At 39.5% G+C, this 19162-nt stretch overlaps 2 protein-coding genes across 2 annotated transcripts; both read right to left on the bottom strand.

The window, feature by feature from the left end:
* Window positions 1-169: 169 nt before the first annotated feature.
* LOC127079510 (uncharacterized) lies at window positions 170-1280 on the bottom strand. The gene is made up of 2 exons (XM_051019896.1): window positions 592-1280; window positions 170-344 (listed from the first exon to the last, which is right to left on the bottom strand). The coding sequence occupies exons 1-2, from the start codon at window positions 1278-1280 to the stop codon at window positions 170-172; spliced, it is 864 nt and encodes a 287-aa protein (XP_050875853.1).
* An 8786-nt stretch (window positions 1281-10066) lies between these two features.
* On the bottom strand, window positions 10067-10849 carry LOC127079509 (uncharacterized). The gene has a single exon (XM_051019895.1). It carries the CDS (start codon window positions 10847-10849, stop codon window positions 10067-10069), a length of 783 nt encoding a protein of 260 aa, XP_050875852.1.
* Window positions 10850-19162: the final 8313 nt, after the last annotated feature.

Raw genomic sequence — 19162 nt, 5'->3', positions numbered from 1 at the left:
CTGGTGCTTGTTGAACAGATTGATAGATAGGAGGTTGTGATTGGTTGAAAGTCGGTATAACTGCTGCCACATACGGTTGTTGAATGTACTGCACTAGATAAGTTGGTTGTTGCTGAGAAAATTGCTGTTGCTGCTGCTTCTTCCATGAGTGACTCCTTCTTTGATTGGTTCACACTGCATTTGTTTCACCCTCTTTCTTTCTTTGAAAACCTCCAGAAAACCTTTTGACATTGTTACCGAATGTTTTAGTGGTGGTTATCATTTTTCCATTCTTCAATCCAAGCTCGACTTTTATGCCCACAACAACCAAGTCAGAGAAACTGGCTGATACACTACTCACCATCCTTTCATAGAACACGTGCATCCATGAACCAATCTGATATGTCCTTTTCAACAAGAGGTGGTTCGACTTATGAGGCCTCCTCCCTCCATCGTTGTGCATATTCCTTAAAAGACTTGTTATCTTTCTGGGACATGCTGAGCAATTGCCTCCTATCCGGGGCCATATCCATGTTATACTTGTAATGTTGGATGAAACCATCAGATAAGTCTTGGAAACAGCGAATTCTATTTTGATCAAGGCTTAAGTACCATTTAGAGGGAGAACCCCTTAAGCTGTCTTGGAAGCAATGTATCATAGGTTTATCGTCTTCAACGTGCGCAACCATTTTCCGATAGTACATAATGAGGTGACTTTTAGGGCACGAGTGGCCCTCGTACTTATCGAAATTCGGGGTCTTGAATTTCGCGGGAAAAACGAGACTAGACACTAGGCATATCTCCTTAGCAGTAGCATTAAAGACTTGGTCACCTTCCATAGGCCTTAACCTTTTCTCAAGAATCTGAGAATTCTCCTTCATTCCTCTTATGTCTTCATGCCTTTCATCATCTTCGTCTAAAAAATCCACAGCATGTTGTTGATCTTTAAAATAAGGTCGCACATGTGCATGGACAAGGGGTGGTGCAACTGTATGGACAACGGGATGAGCTTCATTGATAGTTGGTAGAGGAATCGTCTGCTGAGTGGATTGTACAATGCCAGGGGATACTTCAACTGGAGGTGTGATGCAGGGAGGTAAACCGAAGACTTGCCAAGTAGTAGGCATTGTCCTTAAGGGTTGGGGTTCAATCATAGAGCCGATGATTTCTGAAACGACCTTCGTTTGGGTGTCCAACTTGGCCTTAATGACTTGTAGTATCTCCATGACTTGACCCATGTTTCGACGTAGGTCCTCAAGTTCTAATCTTACAATCTCCAGTTCTTGTTCTTGACCTGCCATTCTTTGACGAGCGCTGGCTCTGGTGTTGTAGTGGTGTTGGGGACTCAGTGTGGAACTCGAAGAAGACACAAAAATGAGTTTTTTGTTTGAAGAATAGCATGGATGCATGTATGGGTGCATTTTATGCAAAGCTCTTAGTTGTCTTTGTTATTTATTCCAGCAATGTTAGAACATATTGAATAAGAATAAAAGCATAATAATTGAGACCCAAAATGACAACTTCCAGTAATTTAAAAATCAAATTCGAATACAAAATGATTTAACTTCAAGTACAAATGATTCGAATTCATATACAAAATGTTGATTCTAAGTGTTGGCAGCAATTTTGGTAAAACAAAGAGTGTTCACAAGATGTCATGTGTGATGTCTTAACATAAGATATCCTATGTACCTGCTGGAGTTAAAGAACATATGCAAGCGGGATTGTTTCAGAATGTCACATACAATGACAAGGCTTCTGATATTGGTTGTACCTGCTGGAGCTTATATGGAAGACATGTTCATGCAGGATTGTTTCAGATGACATACACAATGTCATGGTATCTGATATGGCTGTACCTGCTATAAAAGGAAATTGGATTATGCAGGATTTTTCTAGGATGTCAGACCCGATGTCATGACATCCTGTACATAGAACATTCAGTATGAATGTCTGGTGTTTTGTGATTGCACAATTAATGGCAATCATTGGTTGATTGAAGATATGGCTAGCTGGCGCATACAATCAGGGATTACAACCAGATTTAATTATTTTCCAAGGAGATCTATACAGCTGTTATAAAAAGATTTGATTGGAAAATAGATTTAGGGTTTCAAGATGTCCAAGCCCAGCAGATTGCTTCTATAAAAAGGGGCTTAAAAAACCTGTTTGAACACACAACCAAGACTGAGCGAAATTTAGAGAGAGAGCTAGGGTTTGTGTCTGTAGGTGATTCAAGTCATCCATTGATGATTGAATTAGACTGATTTGTCTTCTTGATCAAAGCTTTGAAGCAAGATCAAAAGTGTGTCTTCTTGATTGAAACTGTGAAGTAAAATCAAGACTTTGTAATTGAAAAGTATTTTCTTTTCACAAGGATTGTTGTTTAAAATCACGGGTGTGTGATTGTAAGGGAAGTGAGTGGGTTCTCATATCTAAGAGTGCTTAGGTAGAAGTTGCACGGGTAGAGATTAGGTGAGAAAGACTGTAACTTGTTGAAGTGTACGGATAGTCTTTGAACTAATTCTATTTTAGTGAATTTCCTTCCTGGCTTGGTAGCCCCCAGACGTAGGTGAGTTGCACCAAACTGGGTTAACAATTACTTGTGTGATTTGCTTTACAATTCTGTTTAATTATCCATTGTGTATTAATAGATATTAGTGTTGTGACATTACCTTCGACATCTTATATCTGATACCAGAATTTCAATTGGTATCAGAGCAGGCATCCTGCTCTGGCTCTGGGTGAGATCTAGGGAGAATACTTTCTGGTACAATGGAGAGGGATGGAGGATCTGTTCATAGGCCACCAATTTTGGATGGTTCTAACTATGACTATTGGAATCCAATAATGGTAGCCTTTTTAAAATCCCTTGATAACAAGGCTTGGAAAGCTGTCTTGACAGACTGGGTGCATCCTGTAGTTACTAAAGAAGGAGAAGTCTCTGCTGAGAAAAAGCCTGAAGAACAATGGTCCAAGGAGGAGGATGGCCTAGCCCTTGGAAATTCTAAAGCTTTGAATGCCATCTTCAATGGAGTGGACAAGAATATTTTTAGGCTGATAAATAACTGTGAAGTAGCCAAAAAGGCTTGGGACATTCTCAAGACCACTCATGAAGGCACATCTAGGGTAAAGATGTCTAGACTTCAGCTGCTCACCTCCAAGTTTGAAAACTTAAGAATGAAAGAAGATGAAAATATTCATGAATTTTACATGAGCATTCTTGAAATTGCCAATGCCTCTGGAGCTTTGGGCGAGAAGATGTCAGATGAAAAGCTGGTAAGAAAAATATTAAGATCACTCCCCAAGAGATTTGCTATGAAAGTCACAGCCATAGAAGAATCTCAAGACATCTCAAATATGAGAGTGGATGAGCTAATTGGACCCCTCCAAACATTTGAGATGGGAATATGTGATGGAGCTGAAAAGAAGGCCAAAAGCATAGCATTTATGTCAAACACCGAAGAGGAAGATAAGGAAGGTGGTCACGACATTGATGAAGACCTGGCAAATGAGATAGCAATGCTGGGAAGACAGTTCAACAGACTAATGAAAAAGGTAGATGTCCGAGCTAAGGGCAATGTCAAAAACATCACATCTGACATCAATAAATCCAACAACTTTGGTAAGAACACAAAGTCTGAAGAAAATCCCAAAGAAGTTCAGTGCTATGAGTGTAATGGATATGGTCATATTAAAACCGAATGTGGGACCTACCTCAAGAAACAAAAGAGGAGTCTTGTAGCCTCTTGGTCTGATGGAAGTGAAACTGAAGAAGCCACAAATCATGTGAATGCTTTGACAGGAAGATGGGGGTCTGAGGAAGAGTCAATTGATGATGAAAGAACCTTTGAAGAGCTAGACACTACCTACAAAGAGTGGTGCCACAGAAGGGCAGGAGTGTGCAGACAAGTTGAAAGACAGAAGCAAGTGATAGCTCAGCTAAAAAATGAGAAGAAAGAGTATATGGAAACCATCTCAAAATTGGAAATTGAGGCTGTATTCTTGAATTCCAAACTAGATGAGATGACTAAGTATGTAAAAATGCTTAACAATGGATCTGCCACCCTAGACAAGATTCTCCAGACTGGGCAAATAACTGGAAACAAATCTGGCATTGGATTCAAGGCTGAGTGCAGTTGCAAATCAAAATCCAAACCTAAGAGCAGCCATGTTAAAAGCAAACCTGAGATGTCACATCAGCAGAAAGGGAACCATCAAAGATGGAAATGCCAATACTGTGGAAAATTTGGCCACCTGAAGCCCTTCTGTTATAAGCTATATGGATATCCTGGTCCTGTTCAGTCTCAACACCAATCTAGGTCCAAACATCACAAGACTATCAGCAGAAAGCAATGGGCTCTTAAGACAAAGGTCACAAAAACTGAATGTCTGATTACTAACAAAGAAAATAAAGTAATCATGAAGGGAGTTAGGTCCAAAGACAACTGCTACATGTGGAGCTCTCAAGAAACTGGATACTCGTCAATGTGTACCTTAGCTAAAGAAGAAGAAGTGAAGATATGGCATCAAAGATTGGGCCATCTGCACCTGAAAGGTATGAAGAGAATCATATCAGTAGAAGCAGTTAGAGGGATTCCCAACTTAAAGATTGATGAGGGAAAAATCTGTGGAGAATATCAGATTGGAAAACAAACAAGGATGTCACACCAGAAGCTCAGACATGACACAACTACCAAAGTCCTGGAACTACTTCATATGGACTTGATGGGACCCATGCAGGTAGAAAGCCTTGGTGGGAAGAAATATGCATATGTGGTGGTGGATGATTTCTCCAGATACACCTGGATCAATTTTATAAGAGAAAACTCTGATGTGTTTGAAGCCTTTAAGGAGCTGTGTCTGAAACTTCAAAGGGAAAAAGAAAGTCCTGTTATCAAAATTAGAAGTGATCATGGAAAGGAGTTTGAGAACAGCAAATTTGCTGAATTCTGTTATTCAGAAGGAATTCATCATGAGTTCTCATCTCCCATCACTCCCCAGCAAAATGGTGTGGTGGAAAGAAAAAATAGGACTCTGCAAGAATCAGCCAGACCTATGATTCATGCTAACAAGTTACCCTATCATTTTTGGGTTGAAGCCATGAACACAGCCTGCTATGTCCACAACAAAGTGACATTAAAGAAAGGGACTCCCACAACTCTGTATGAAGTCTGGAAAGGAAGAAAACCTACAGTAAAATACTTCCATGTATTTGGTAGCAAATGCTATATCTTGGCTGATCGTGAGCAAAGAAGGAAGATGGATCCCAAAAGTGATGAAGGAATATTTTTGGGCTACTCAACAAACAACAGAGCCTACAGGGTCTTCAATTCTAGAACCAATGTGTTGATGGAATCCATTAATTTAGTGGTTGATGATCAACAGACTGATGTCATAGACGATGTCGAGACATCTCTGAATGATTCTCCAGCTGACTCCTCAGACAAGAATAAGGAAGAAGAACCACATCAAGCTGAACCTGAAGATGACAAAATCAACAAGGGACCCTCTATAAGAATTCAGAAGGATCATCCCAAAGACCTTATCATAGGAGACCCAGATAAAGGAGTCACTACTAGATCAAGAGAAGTAATCTCACATGGCTGCTTTGTGTCAAAGATTGAACCTAGAAATATCAAGGAAACCTTGACTGATGAGTTCTGGATCAATGCCATGCAAGAAGAGTTAGGTCAATTCAAAAGGAATGAAGTATGGGAATTGGTTCCTAGACCTGAAGCAGTAAATGTCATAGGTACAAAGTGGGTATATAAGAATAAATCTGATGAACAAGGGGTTGTTACTAAAAACAAAGCTAGATTGGTAGCTCAAGGATATACTCAAGTTGAAGGAGTTGACTTTGATGAAACTTTTGCTCCTGTAGCTCGCCTTGAGTCCATTAGGTTACTGCTTGGAGTGGCATGTATTCTGAAATTCAAACTGTTTCAGATGGATGTAAAAAGTGCCTTTCTAAATGGCTACCTAAATGAAGAAGTATATGTTGAACAACCTAAAGGCTTCACAGATCCAAACCTTCCAAAACATGTGTACAGATTGAAGAAAACCCTTTATGGGTTAAAACAAGCTCTCAGGGCTTGGTATGAGAGGCTCACAGTGTTCCTCACTGAAAATGGATACAAGAAAGAAGGTATTGACAAAACTCTATTTGTGAAGAATGAAGGAGGGAAGCTCATGGTGGCACAAATATATGTAGATGACATAGTATTTGGTGGAATGTCAGAGCAGATGGTTGAACACTTTGTTAGACAAATGCAATCTGAGTTTGAGATGAGCCTTGTTGGAGAACTGACTTACTTTCTTAGGGTACAAGTCAAACAGATGGAAGACTCTATCTTTTCATCTCAAAGCAAGTATGCCAAGAACATTGTGAAGAAGTTTGGCATGGAGAATGCAAGCCATAAAAGAACTCCTGCTCCTACACATGTAAAAATCTCCAAAGATGAAAATGGTGTCAGTGTAGATCAAAGTCTATACAGAAGCATGATAGGCAGTCTACTATATCTCACAGCAAGCAGACCTGATATTGCATTTGCTGTTGGTGTGTGTGCTAGATATCAAGCTGAACCAAAAGTCAGTCACATAAACCAAGTGAAGAGAATACTGAAATATGTCAATGGCACCAGTGGCTATGGGATGTTATATACTCATGGATCTGGATCTATGTTGACTGGATACTGTGATGCAGACTGGGCTGGAAGTGCTGATGATAGGAAGAGCACATCAGGAGGATGTTTCTTCTTAGGGAACAATCTAATTTCATGGTTCAGCAAGAAACAGAACTGTGTATCTCTATCCACTGCTGAAGTTGAGTACATAGCAGCGGGAAGTAGTTGTTCTCAACTGGTCTGGATGAAACAAATATTATCTGAATACAATGTCACACAAGAAGTCATGACATTATACTGTGATAACCTGAGTGCTATAAATATTTCCAAGAATCCTATTCAGCACAGCAGGACAAAGCACATTGATATCAGGCATCACTTCATCAGAGAACTTGTGGAAGAAAAGATCATAGCACTGGAGCATGTTCCTACAGAGAGGCAATTAGCTGACATATTCACAAAAGCCTTGGATGCCAATCAATTTGAATGTTTAAGAGGAAAATTGGGGATCTGTGTGTATGAGAATCTATAGCAATCAAAGGAGTCTGGGGATAGTTCTCACAAAAAGAGTATGGAGTTTTGTGAGGTATGGTGTAGCGAAAGATGTGATGGGTGTAAAGATTCTATGAGATTTATTTACCTTTGGTCAATTTTGACTAAAAAGGGGGAGAAGTATGTGGAGCAGGGGGAGTTGGTTGGAGCTGGGTACTGGCTAAGATGTATATGGCTAGTCAGAAGGACAGGCTATTATTGATATGGTGCACAGGTGCTGATATGTTGAAATAGATGTCAGTATGACATTCTGGCTGGTACAGGTGCTGGAGTTACAGTAGCTGTTATTTGATGAATGCACAGATTTAGGGGGAGAAGAAGTACCCTGGTGCATTGTGCATTTGTGTGTCTTACTAGTTGCATCCATAACTAGTAATTCTGTTGTTGTTGCACAGATTTAGGGGGAGGAGAAGTACCCTTGTGCATGTGTGTATTACTAGTAGCCATAGGTAGTAATTGTTTTTCTTCTGCTGCTGATTAAACTTCTGTTATGTTGTTTAACTGCTGATAGTTTGCCTTGTGAACAAAAAGGACAGATATATGTTTTAGCCAAAATTTGCCAAAGGGGGAGTTTGTTGATTCTAAGTGTTGGCAGCAATTTTGGTAAAACAAAGAGTGTTCACAAGATGTCATGTGTGATGTCTTAACATAAGATATCCTATGTACCTGCTGGAGTTAAAGAACATATGCAAGCAGGATTGTTTCAGAATGTCACATACAATGACAAGGCTTCTGATATTGGTTGTACCTGCTGGAGCTTATATGGAAGACATGTTCATGCAGGATTGTTTCAGATGACATACACAATGTCATGGTATCTGATATGGCTGTACCTGCTATAAAAGGAAATTGGATTATGCAGGATTTTTCTAGGATGTCAGACCCGATGTCATGACATCCTGTACACAGAATATTCAGTATGAATGTCTGGTGTTTTGTGATTGCATAATTAATGGCAATCATTGGTTGATTGAAGATATGGCTAGCTGGCGCATTCAATCAGGGATTACACCAGATTTGATTATTTTCCAAGGAGATCTATATAGCTGTTATAAAAAGATTTGATTGGAAAATAGATTTGGGGTTTCGAGATGTCCAAGCCCAGCAGATTGCTTCTATAAAAAGGGGCTTAGAAACCTGTTTGAACACACAAACAAGACTGAGCGAAATTTAGAGAGAGAGCTAGGGTTTGTGCCTGTAGGTGATTCAAGTCATCCATTGATGATTGAATTGGACTGATTTGTCTTCTTGATCAAAGCTTTGAAGCAAGATCAAAAGTGTGTCTTCTTGATTGAAACTGTGAAGTAAAATCAAGAGTTTGTAATTGAAAAGTATTTTCTTTTCACAAGGATTGTTTTTAAAATCACGGGTGTGTGATTGTAAGGGAAGTGAGTGGGTTCTCATATCTAAGAGTGCTTAGGTAGAAGTTGCACGGGTAGAGATTAGGTGAGAAAGACTGTAACTTGTTGAAGTGTACGGATAGTCTTTGAACTAATTCTATTTTAGTGAATTTCCTTCCTGGCTTGGTAGCCCTCAGACGTGGGTGAGTTGCACCGAACTGGGTTAACAATTGCTTGTGTGATTTGCTTTACAATTCTGTTTAATTATCAATTGTGTATTAATAGATATTAATGTCGTGACATTACCTTCGACATCTTATATCTGATACCAGAATTTCACAAAAGATTCAAAACACAGACAATTCAAATTCAAGTACAAGTAAACTTAAGTTCCATCTCAACCCATTTGATCATAGCAAGATCTATAGTGAGCTCCTTCACCATTTTCTTGCAAAACTTTACAAAATTGAAAACTTGAGGAGGTGTGTTTTTTGGACATATACACCAATCGACTTCTTGGAGTTTTTCTGGGAGTTTCAACATGTTGAGGTTAACAAATCTAGCCAAGTTGAGGAATTTGTCATTCCATTCAACATAGAGCTCTTGTAGTTTCTTGATGACACGCTGATCTTCATCTAGGGCCGCTCTAGCCTCTTTATACAGCCTTTTCCAATACACACAATCATTATTTAGGAGCAAGTAGACTGCACCACCTTCTTGGCTCTCCAAAACTACAAACCTCCTATTAGCTTCTTCCAACTGGTACTTGAGGTGGTGACAGTTTCTTTTAGCTTCTTCTTTCTGAAGTACCTCGCGAGACAACTTATCTTTGCACTTTTTGACAGTGTCCTTCAGTTCACGGATTTGTGCTTCAAAGTTGATCTAAATTTTCTTCTTTTCAACAAGAGACTTATCCAACATCCTTCCTAACTTACAAATTTTATATTCAACTTTCTTGAGCTCTTCCTTTCTGTTCTGGATCACTGATGTGGAACCTATAAGGATATGATTAAGATCGTCCTTCTGGTCTTCCAATAACCTGGCTCTCTAGTTACTATCTTCAAGTTCCTGGGCTTTCCCCTTACGTTCATCCTTCAAATTTTGATTTTCCATGACAACTCGGTTCATCTGAATCCGTAACTCAGTATTCTCCAATTCGAGCTCTTTAACCATATCATTGAGTTTCTCCATGTCCTCAGGAAGTATAGGTTTTAGCTCAGGAATCTTTGGGAAAGCTGAAGCATCAAAGATAAATGTTAAATGGATTACTTCAACTCTCTCTTTCACCCATCGAGTGTAAGGTTCTTTGACAAGAGTGTTCCCTTTTTCGAACTCTTTACCCTTTCTAACAATCTTCAACCAAGCCTTTAAGATCACTCTTACATCAGGATTAATTGCTTGGATGTCAAAGAGCACAAATGGTTGTAAGTCTTTTGCTTCAGAAGGACCATCCATGGAGTTGTCGTGTTGCATTCAGGATAACATAGGGTAATAATTGATGTAACCCTTAGTTCCTAAAAACGACACATTAGGAAATTCCCCACAACTAACAATGATGTCTGGGGTTTTCTACTCTCTGATATACCATCTGATGGAACTTGCAGTGAGAGAAGCTAGTCTTTGAGGATATTTAAGTTCTTTCGCCACAAAAGGCCATTTTTCGGGCATATGTTGCATGAACCAAGTATAAAGCAAAGGAGCACAACATAAAAAAGTTCCACCACTCTTTTCATGTCGAGCGTGAAGGGCATGGTAAATGTCAACTAAGAGAAATGGTACATGATTGCTGGAGAGAAAGACTTTTATGGCTACATGATCCACAAACTTTTCAATGTTTGGGAAGAGCACAATCCCATTTATCAATAGAGCCAACATAACATAAAATGCCTTCCAATTTCCTTCTTTCTTGAACTTCAGAGCTAATTCTTCCAAGAACCCCATGGAAAAAACTTTGAACCCCCCCCCCCCCTTCCCGACCCAATTGGCCAGAACAGTTGGGACATTGATACTTAGGGCTAAGGCTATCTTCTTTGGGTCCACTTCCTCTTCAAGCTTTAGAAATGGATTGAAATCTTTCAACTTTAGACTCACAGTTCTCTCAACTTCTTCCAAAGTAGGAGCTAGTTGGAAATCAACAAATGTGAAGCAACGTAGAGGCAAATCATAATATTGTGCCAAAGAGCTGATAATCCCATAGTCAACTTTCTTAGTCAGAAGGCTCAAAATTTTCCCGTAGTCTTTTCCGAAGTCATCACGCTTATTGAGATTTAAATCATAGATCAATCCTTTAAGACTGTCAAGCTTAGGTTCCTTGTACTTAAGTGAGAAAGTGTTTCTTCCCGGAGTTGTCATTTTCAAGTTCTCAATTCCTGAAACAAATAAGAGACAACTAAGAGTTTGCTTTTTATGATATTGATGCAATGTATATAGATGAATGTGATGCATTTTTTTGTATAAGTTTAATAGGCTCGAGGTATGGATAAGTCTGATTGCTTCGTATAGAACAGGGTTCTCACCAGGTATGATCTAGGGTTTCAAAAAAAAGTTCCTAGAGTCATGGATCCATTAGAATGTTTGTTGTCTGTGGCAACTTACTTGTCGGGCATCAACTCCATCCAAAGAATCTACTCCAAGTGAGGGCCTCGTGTCGACCCAACGAGAAATTCATCTTGTGGACCCACACTCCGCAACCATCTTTCCTAATTGGCCAAAGTATTAAGGTTCTACAAAAGGTCCTTAGAGTCATGGATCCAAATGGAAATATCAAAGCTTACTACAACTTACTTGTCAGGAGACAACATCCTCCCAAGGATCTACTCTAAGTAATGTTCTCGCACTGACCCAATGAGAAATTCATCTCGCGGACCCGCACTAGTCAACCACGTCCTATCTTATGTTTTTACTCGAGACTCGGGTAAAAAGTCTTTCCCACAAGGTTTGCAATCAGAGTATCCAAGTACCAAAGCATAATGGAACCAAAACAGCAGATTATATTAATATGATAATAAAGATAGCAAAAGCAATAAATAAAAGTCACACAAGTAAATAAACAAAGGCACATAAATGACCTAACTAGGCTTGACTCACTTAGGGAAACTTCTTAATCCCCAACAGAGTCGCCATCTATCGCACCTCGAAAAAATGAGAACACGACTTAGCGAAGCACAATCGCACGCTCGCATGATGGGCTAAACAAAGTCGCCACCGAACTTTATTTATTCCTAAAAAGGAAAGGGGAAATATCGATAAAACCCAAGAAAGAACGACAATTATTATGGTCGTCGCAACCAAATCAGGGTTGGGAGTCGATTACGCAAGGGGAAGATATTAGCATCCCTCACATCTGTTGTATTCAACGAGAACCATTAGGTTAATTATGTGCATTAGTGTTAGCTTTAAATGTTAGGCTTCTCAAGTTATTATGAGGGGAAGAATAATAGGATAAAAAGAAAAGAGAAGATGTTTTTGGATTTGAAAACGAAGGGGACTAAACCTAGGTTTTTTATTAATGGGCCTGACAAGATTTCACAATCCTGCTCCTACGTATCTCAATAGAGAACTCAAGGCTTACGTAGTTCTAGGTAGAAAAATGTTTCTTTGTTGGTCGATTTCAGCGAAAGCTACATTGTATTAATCGATGAAAAACATTATTTTACCCAAAACAGATGAGGAGCGGACGTATACCACACACCGAATGGATTTACAAATCAACATTCAGAAAAATGTCACTTATCTCGACTCAACAATTATGGACGAAGCATTTCTTTACATCATCTTAAGACAATATTTATTTCATTTATGAAAAGGTTTTTCTGATCAATCGCACGACGGCGAGAAAAAAGAGTTTGATTGGTTGGATGTATTTTGGGGCTCGAAAGACGAGTATTTATGACTTGCAAGCTCTTACAACTTGGGTCTAATACTCGGGACTATGCCTGGACTTTTCACCCAGGTAATCTTTTTCTTTCAATTTTATTGAGAAAAGATGTTTGAATATTTACAAGTGTTTTAGAGGGAAGATGAATACGTATGGCTTGCAAGCTCTTATAATTTGGGCCTAGTGTTCGGGATTACGACTAGACATTTCACCCAGGTAACCTTTTTCTTCCGATTTTATTATGAAAAGAGTTTGAACATTTCCAGGTGTTTTTGAAGAGAAGACAAACACTTATGGCTTGCAAGCTCTTACAACTTAGGCTTAGCATTCGGGATTACGACTGGACATTTCACCCAGGTAATCTTTTTCTTCCGATTTTATTGAGAAAAGATTTGAAAGAAACGTTAATGTAGAGGTTTGAAAAAAAATGGCCGAAGCATGGAAGTTTGAAATCAATGGAAGTTGAATGGATGCACTCAAAAAGATTTGATGTAAAAAGACCCCAAAATAAGTCGAGTATAAATAAATAAACAAGTTTTTTGTTTTTTGGCGCACTTAAAATAGGGGATACAAAATGATTAACCTAAACCAATAAGTTACGAAAAGAAAATGAAATAAAGAATGACAATTATATAAAAAAAATAGTGAAATCAAAATTTGCCAAGACCAAGGATCAAACTCATGGCTGTGAGACCCCAATTTTGACCCTAAGATCCCTCATGGCATCATAACATTGCATTTACATTGCCTCAAGGATCATAAGCATCTTCGCTCTTAACCTTTGGGTGGAAACCCTTTGTGAGTTGGTTTGAGATCACCAAGTATGCTTGAATTGTATATTATTGCTTTTCTCATATTTTTTTTACTAACCAAAAGCACAAAAATATGTCACTAACATCTTTTGTCTATAGCTTGAGCAGTCACAAGGTCTAAGGCTTCTAGGAGATCCTATGTGCATTGATATGATCAAAGGAAGATGAAAGCAAGAATGGCAATGGTTCCCAAATCTCTCATCCATCAAATATTCCTCCCAAGTATCTCAATTCATCATTTTGATCAAAGCAAATCAAATGCTTGAGGCTCTTTTCCCAAGGAAACCCTAATTCATCTGTTCATCAACTATGTCTTGCTCATGAAGCAACCTTAACCCATGATCAAATATAATCAAGGGAAGTCCTTTAATTCATCATTTCATGCATATTTGAACTTATTTGAGTGTCCTCAATCGTCATTTCATCAAGATATGAGGTGTGGACTTGAGAAGTTGATCAGTCAATTCATCTCATCATTTTGAATTATAGTGAGACCTAACTTTTGATGTGTTGGTCAAATGGAGATGACCCCAAGAGAAACAATGTTCTTAAGGACCATATGAACAACTTTCATGTTCATAAAAAATGGATTTTAAGCTTGTAAGGTCATCATCCATTCCAAGACATTATAGGTCATTTTGACTGAAACCCTAATTTTAGGTCAACTTCCCAAGAACATAACTCTTTCATTTTTCATGATTTTGAGGTGGGATCAAATGCATTGGAAAGCTTAAGGTGTCTGCTTCAAATGTTATGTTTAACAAAATTTCAAAATCTCAAAATAAATACATGTGATAATGCAAAACATTATAGGTCACTATGGACCAAATGCATTAAAAGATGAAAAAGCCCAACTTCAAGTGCCCATAACGTCTTCATAAAAAATCCAAATGATGTAAAATTTAAGTCCAAATTGATTTCCTTGAAAATATCTACAACTTTTATGTTGAAAATTGTGTCATTTGGAGCTTGCATCATTGAGAAAGAAGGGCTTGAACTTTGGCCAATTTTGAAAATCTCACATGTGCATGTTTTGCACCCTACACTTCATGTCCACTTTTAATCTATTTCCAAGGCCCAAATGAAGTTCTGATCAACATAACAAATGTTCCTTATGCAATAAGCTTTCCATCCATTACTCATAAGGTGGTGTTTCTATTTTTGACATAGCATTTTCGAAGACTTGAACATAATAGTGCAATTTTGGAAAATCATTTAACTTGCATTGCATGAGCTATTACCATCCAATCTGCACGTCCAATTTGCTTTCATCATGCACTAGCTACCAAATTCAAGTGGAATTGGGCCCTCCATGCGCCTGTACAAGCCCATGCATAGAGGCCCTTTTCATTCATGCAAGTTTTATTCATGCGCTTCAGCCATGCCATGCCTATAAATACAATGCATATGAGCTTCATTTCAGCAACCTGAAGGCGCCCCAAATGCTGCTAAACTGAAATCACAACCCTCACCAAAGGAGCTAGCTCACTTTTCTCTCAAATTTCAGATATGAATTTTGATTTCCTCGATTGAAATTTCAGATCTAAAAGTTCCTAGACCTCTTCACCTTGATCCATAGTGTGAGCTGCAAGCATTAGCATCCAAGAATTGTGACTCCAAGCCCTACAAACCATAGGTTCACATCAACTTTTATTTTCTTCGAATCAGCTTGCATAGTGCTTATTTCTTGTTGTTATTGTGTGATCTGAAGTCCTCTGCATAGAGGCAACATTACTGAGCTTTCAATTTTCAAAAATCATGAAGTTCATACGAACACCACAGATCTTCCATCTCTGATTTCTCTCAATGTAGAAATCTAGAGTGGATTTGGTTGGTACAGGGGTGATGTGCATCACCCCAGCTCTCGATTGATGCCTGGATCGTGTCTTTTGGTTAACATTTTTTCTCTGCAACTTTTGAACTTGGCCGGAGAAGACGGTGGCGCTGGCCACCGTCTGGTCTCCAGATTGGATCTGGATCGTCCATCCCATTTCCCAGATTCAATCTCACATGTCCATTGTTATGACTTTTTATTTGGCATGTGTCGCAACCTGAAAAATACAGTGCGCGAAAAAACAACCAGCGAAAGAAAATGACAGAAGAGTCGCCACCGTGCGTTATTCATCCCAAAGGAGGGAAAGGAAACGCTCGAAGTAAACCTGAAAAAAGAAAAGGACAAGACGGGGTCTCGCAACCAAATCTTGGGTTCGGGAGTCGGTTATGCGAAGGGAAGGTATTAGCACCCCTACGCATCCGTAGTATTCTACGGGATCCACTTTTGTAGTTCTTGTCTAAAGGGTGTGAGTTTATCTTGTGCTGTTTACCAAAAAAAAAGGGTTAAATAAAAATGACTCGCGCGGATGTCGCATCCACTGCATACGTATCTCATCTGAATATGAGAATCAGAGTCTTCGTAGCTCGGCTACCTATGGGTTGGGGGGATGTGTGCTCGCTAAGACATCACGTCTTATGCCTACGTATCTCATCTGGCCTGAGAATCAGAGCAAAACGTAGTTCGGCTAACTATGGGGTTATGGATTGGGTTTTGGACGAACGACGTCACTACGCAATCTACCGGATGCTCGACCTTTGGAGACTTACTCGCCTGTAGTAGAAGGAGTAAACGTGTTGCTTTGAGTTTTAGGGTTTGGGATGCTCGAGGGCAAAAAGGCGGTCCTTGATGAAGGAACCGCGCTACCTGCAGGGATACGAACACATACAAAACAAACATGTATAAAGTAAATGTGACAACAAGGGGCTCAGAAGTAAATAAACAAAAGAAAACAAATGCCTCCTATCGAGGTCTTCCAGCTAAGAAAGCGATAAAATACGGAAAAGAGGTAAAAGTACCACACGGATGAAGTTCCGAAGTAACAACAATTAAAGGAGTAAGAAACCCAGGGATCTCCCAAGCTAATGCCATCAAAGAAAAGTGAGTCAGTACAGGTAATCGGAATGAACCTCCAGGGGTTATCCCACAAATAAAATGGGAAACCACGCAAGTTATCCCTGCAAAAGTCATGTGAGCCCTCACAAAAACTCAACAAAAGGGTTAGTGAAACACCATAAGCATTTTTTTCATGGATAACAGTATGGTTTCAAAAACCTCAAACCCTATGGCATACACTTCAGAAATCATGTGATTAAACATTCAAGGCATAGGTTTCACCCATTCATAATACATCACTCATTTAGAACATTCAAATTGAAGGCGTAAAATAATGGGAATAGGGCAAACCTGATTGGAGGGCTTGATTGAAATTGAGTTGCACCCGTGAGGCCCTTCAGGGTTTGGAGGCTGCTCTGAGTTCTCTGTCAGGTTTCTCTTCAGGTTTTGTCCAGGGTTTTGTTCCAAGGAAACCTCAGAGTATTTTGCTTATCTTCCTTTTTCTCAAGTGAAGCCTTGGTATTTATAGACTGAATTTCATGGTTTTGTGGGCTCAAATGAGAGAGACCCAAGTCCAAATTTTTTTTTTATTATATTTTATTTATTTATTATTATTATTATTTATTTATTTATTTTGTATTTTCGTTTTTTTTTTTCGTTTTATTTTTATTTTTTTTTATTTTTTATTTTCGTTTTTTTTAATTTTTTATTTATTTATTTATTTATTTTTCGGATCTAATTCTGATTGACATGATGAAATGCAATATGAAATGAATGCATGAATGAGGAGGGCAAATTTTGGGGTGTTACAGCTGCCCCTATTCAATCATCAGCTAAACCGAGTAGGATGAAAGCGAACAGCTTATCAAACAAACGGGGTGAGCTGTGATTGAATACCAAAGATAGACCGAAAATTTGCGCTCCGAGAACACCACAAAAACGCGGAAATACACCGTGCTGTTTATTTTTCTTCCGATCCTCTGGCTTAATCTGGAGTTTCGATCCTCTGGCTGGATATTAATTTTGATCCTCGGGCTGGATACGATTTTGATCTTCTGGCTAGATCTTCTTCGATCTTCTGGCTAGATCTCCTTCGTTTCAATTCTCTGGCTGAATCTATTTCCTTTGATTCTCTGGCTGAATCTACTTCGATCTTCTGGCTAGATCTGAATTGTTTCGATTCTCTGGCTGAATCTATTTCGATCTTCTGGCTAGATCTGGATTGTTTTGATGATAAATTCTCATCATTAGGATCCCGCATCTGAGGCATGCGCTGGTTGACCCTCTTTTGAAATCTACACTCAACCTTCATATTAGATATGCAGCTTCGAGCATATTCCACTTTTGGGCTTCGTACATATTCTCCGGGCTAGAACATGTTGTAACGACTCCTCAATTGGGCTTGCTGGGGAAATAAAGCTTGTAGGCGACTTCACTGGGGAATCTTCAAATTGAGCCTTAGGCTGGCTTAATGGAACACGATTCTCAGGCTGAATCTTCGAAATGACCCTCAGGCTGGAATACTGGAACACGATTCTCAGGCTGAATCTTCGAAATGACCCTCAGGCTGGATCACTGGAACACGATTCTCAGGCTGAATCTTCAAAATGACCCTCAGGCTGGATCACTGGAACACGATTCTCAGGCTGAATCTTCAAAATGAACCTCAGGTCGGATCACTCACGCTTGATCCTCTGGCTGGATCTCATGACCTTGGTTGTAAAGTAATTCTTCAGTCTGCTTGGAAGAACCTGTTTATCAGCTTATGTGTATGCTTGATATGATATGCATGCAAATGCAAATGTTATGCATGGTGTAAAAAGAAATCTGCTTGGGGAAGCAAACTCCGGTAGGGAACAGATCGTTGTATCAATCCTTGAACGCTCTGTGGGGAATGATCCGTCTGCCGGGACCAATGAGCCACCAAAAATAAATCGGCCTTTTGAAAAGTTGACCTTGCGGGGGGAGTATCAACTATGGAAACTTTGTTCGGCGAGGCTCTGTGAGGAGAGTTTGTGGGGAAAACACTTCCTGGGGAAATGTCGTAGGAAACGGCCTTTGCTGGGGATATGAACTTGCTAATCGCCCTCAAGCTGGGGATTAGAACAAATCTGTTAGAAATAATCTGTTGGGGATGAGATGAACACTGGGAACACCACCCTCTTGTCCGTTGGGTATGCAACCACTCCGCTGTTGCTAGGAAGATACAGTCTGACACTGTCAACTCCGCTGGGGATATATAGTCTGGATACTGTCAACTCTACTGGGGATAGACAGTCTGGATACTGTCAACTCTACTGGGGAACATGCTCTGCTGAGGAGAGACTTTGTCAACCGCTTGGGGATGAGGATTCATGACTTGGCATCCGGTTCCTGTGACCTGCAACCAAAAATACACGTATGCCTCGGGGGAATTACTCGGCTTGAATTCACCGTTCAGGATTAAGCACATTCAAAGCAATTTTAAATGTTTTCCTGTGCAAATCATCTGCAAAAGCCACCATTATGTTCATATGCAATATGTTTTATCAAAAATTCGGACATTTTTGCAAACAAACTGATAAATGAAAAATAAAGAGGCTCTTTAACTGAATTATTCGACTCTTAACTGGGGAGAAAATTTGTGCCAGGAATAGGCGAGGGTATCAGGAAGCTGATCCCTGAAAAGAGGTGATCGCTATAAAAAGAGAACTATCCTAATGGCAATGGGGATACGGGGTCCCACCGAGTTTCGACTCTGCTATGACTCGTATGTCGTCAAGACGCTCTGCTCATCTTGCTTTCTGAAGTGGATGATTAGTCGATCTTTAACCTTCGAAGATTGCCGGATTGAATGAAACGGTGATATAACACTAATGAACTCAGATCACAGTCATTCGCTTATTCCCTAACTTTTGCCTGGATCGCCCCCTTTTCGGGGTTTCAATCCACCGGGATACCCATTTTTGCCTGAGCCGCCCTTTTGGGTTTTCGACTCACCGGGTGTACTCTTTTTTTATATCCCTAATTTTTGCCCGAACCTCTTTATTCTTTTTTTTTTGTTCGTCGGGATGCCCTCTTTTTGCCTGGACTATTCTTTTTATCGTCCA

The sequence above is a fragment of the Lathyrus oleraceus genome, chromosome 5 (assembly GCF_024323335.1).
Source record: "Lathyrus oleraceus cultivar Zhongwan6 chromosome 5, CAAS_Psat_ZW6_1.0, whole genome shotgun sequence".
Lineage (NCBI taxonomy): Eukaryota > Viridiplantae > Streptophyta > Magnoliopsida > Fabales > Fabaceae > Lathyrus > Lathyrus oleraceus.
This window is presented reverse-complemented; position numbering and strand designations above follow the sequence as displayed.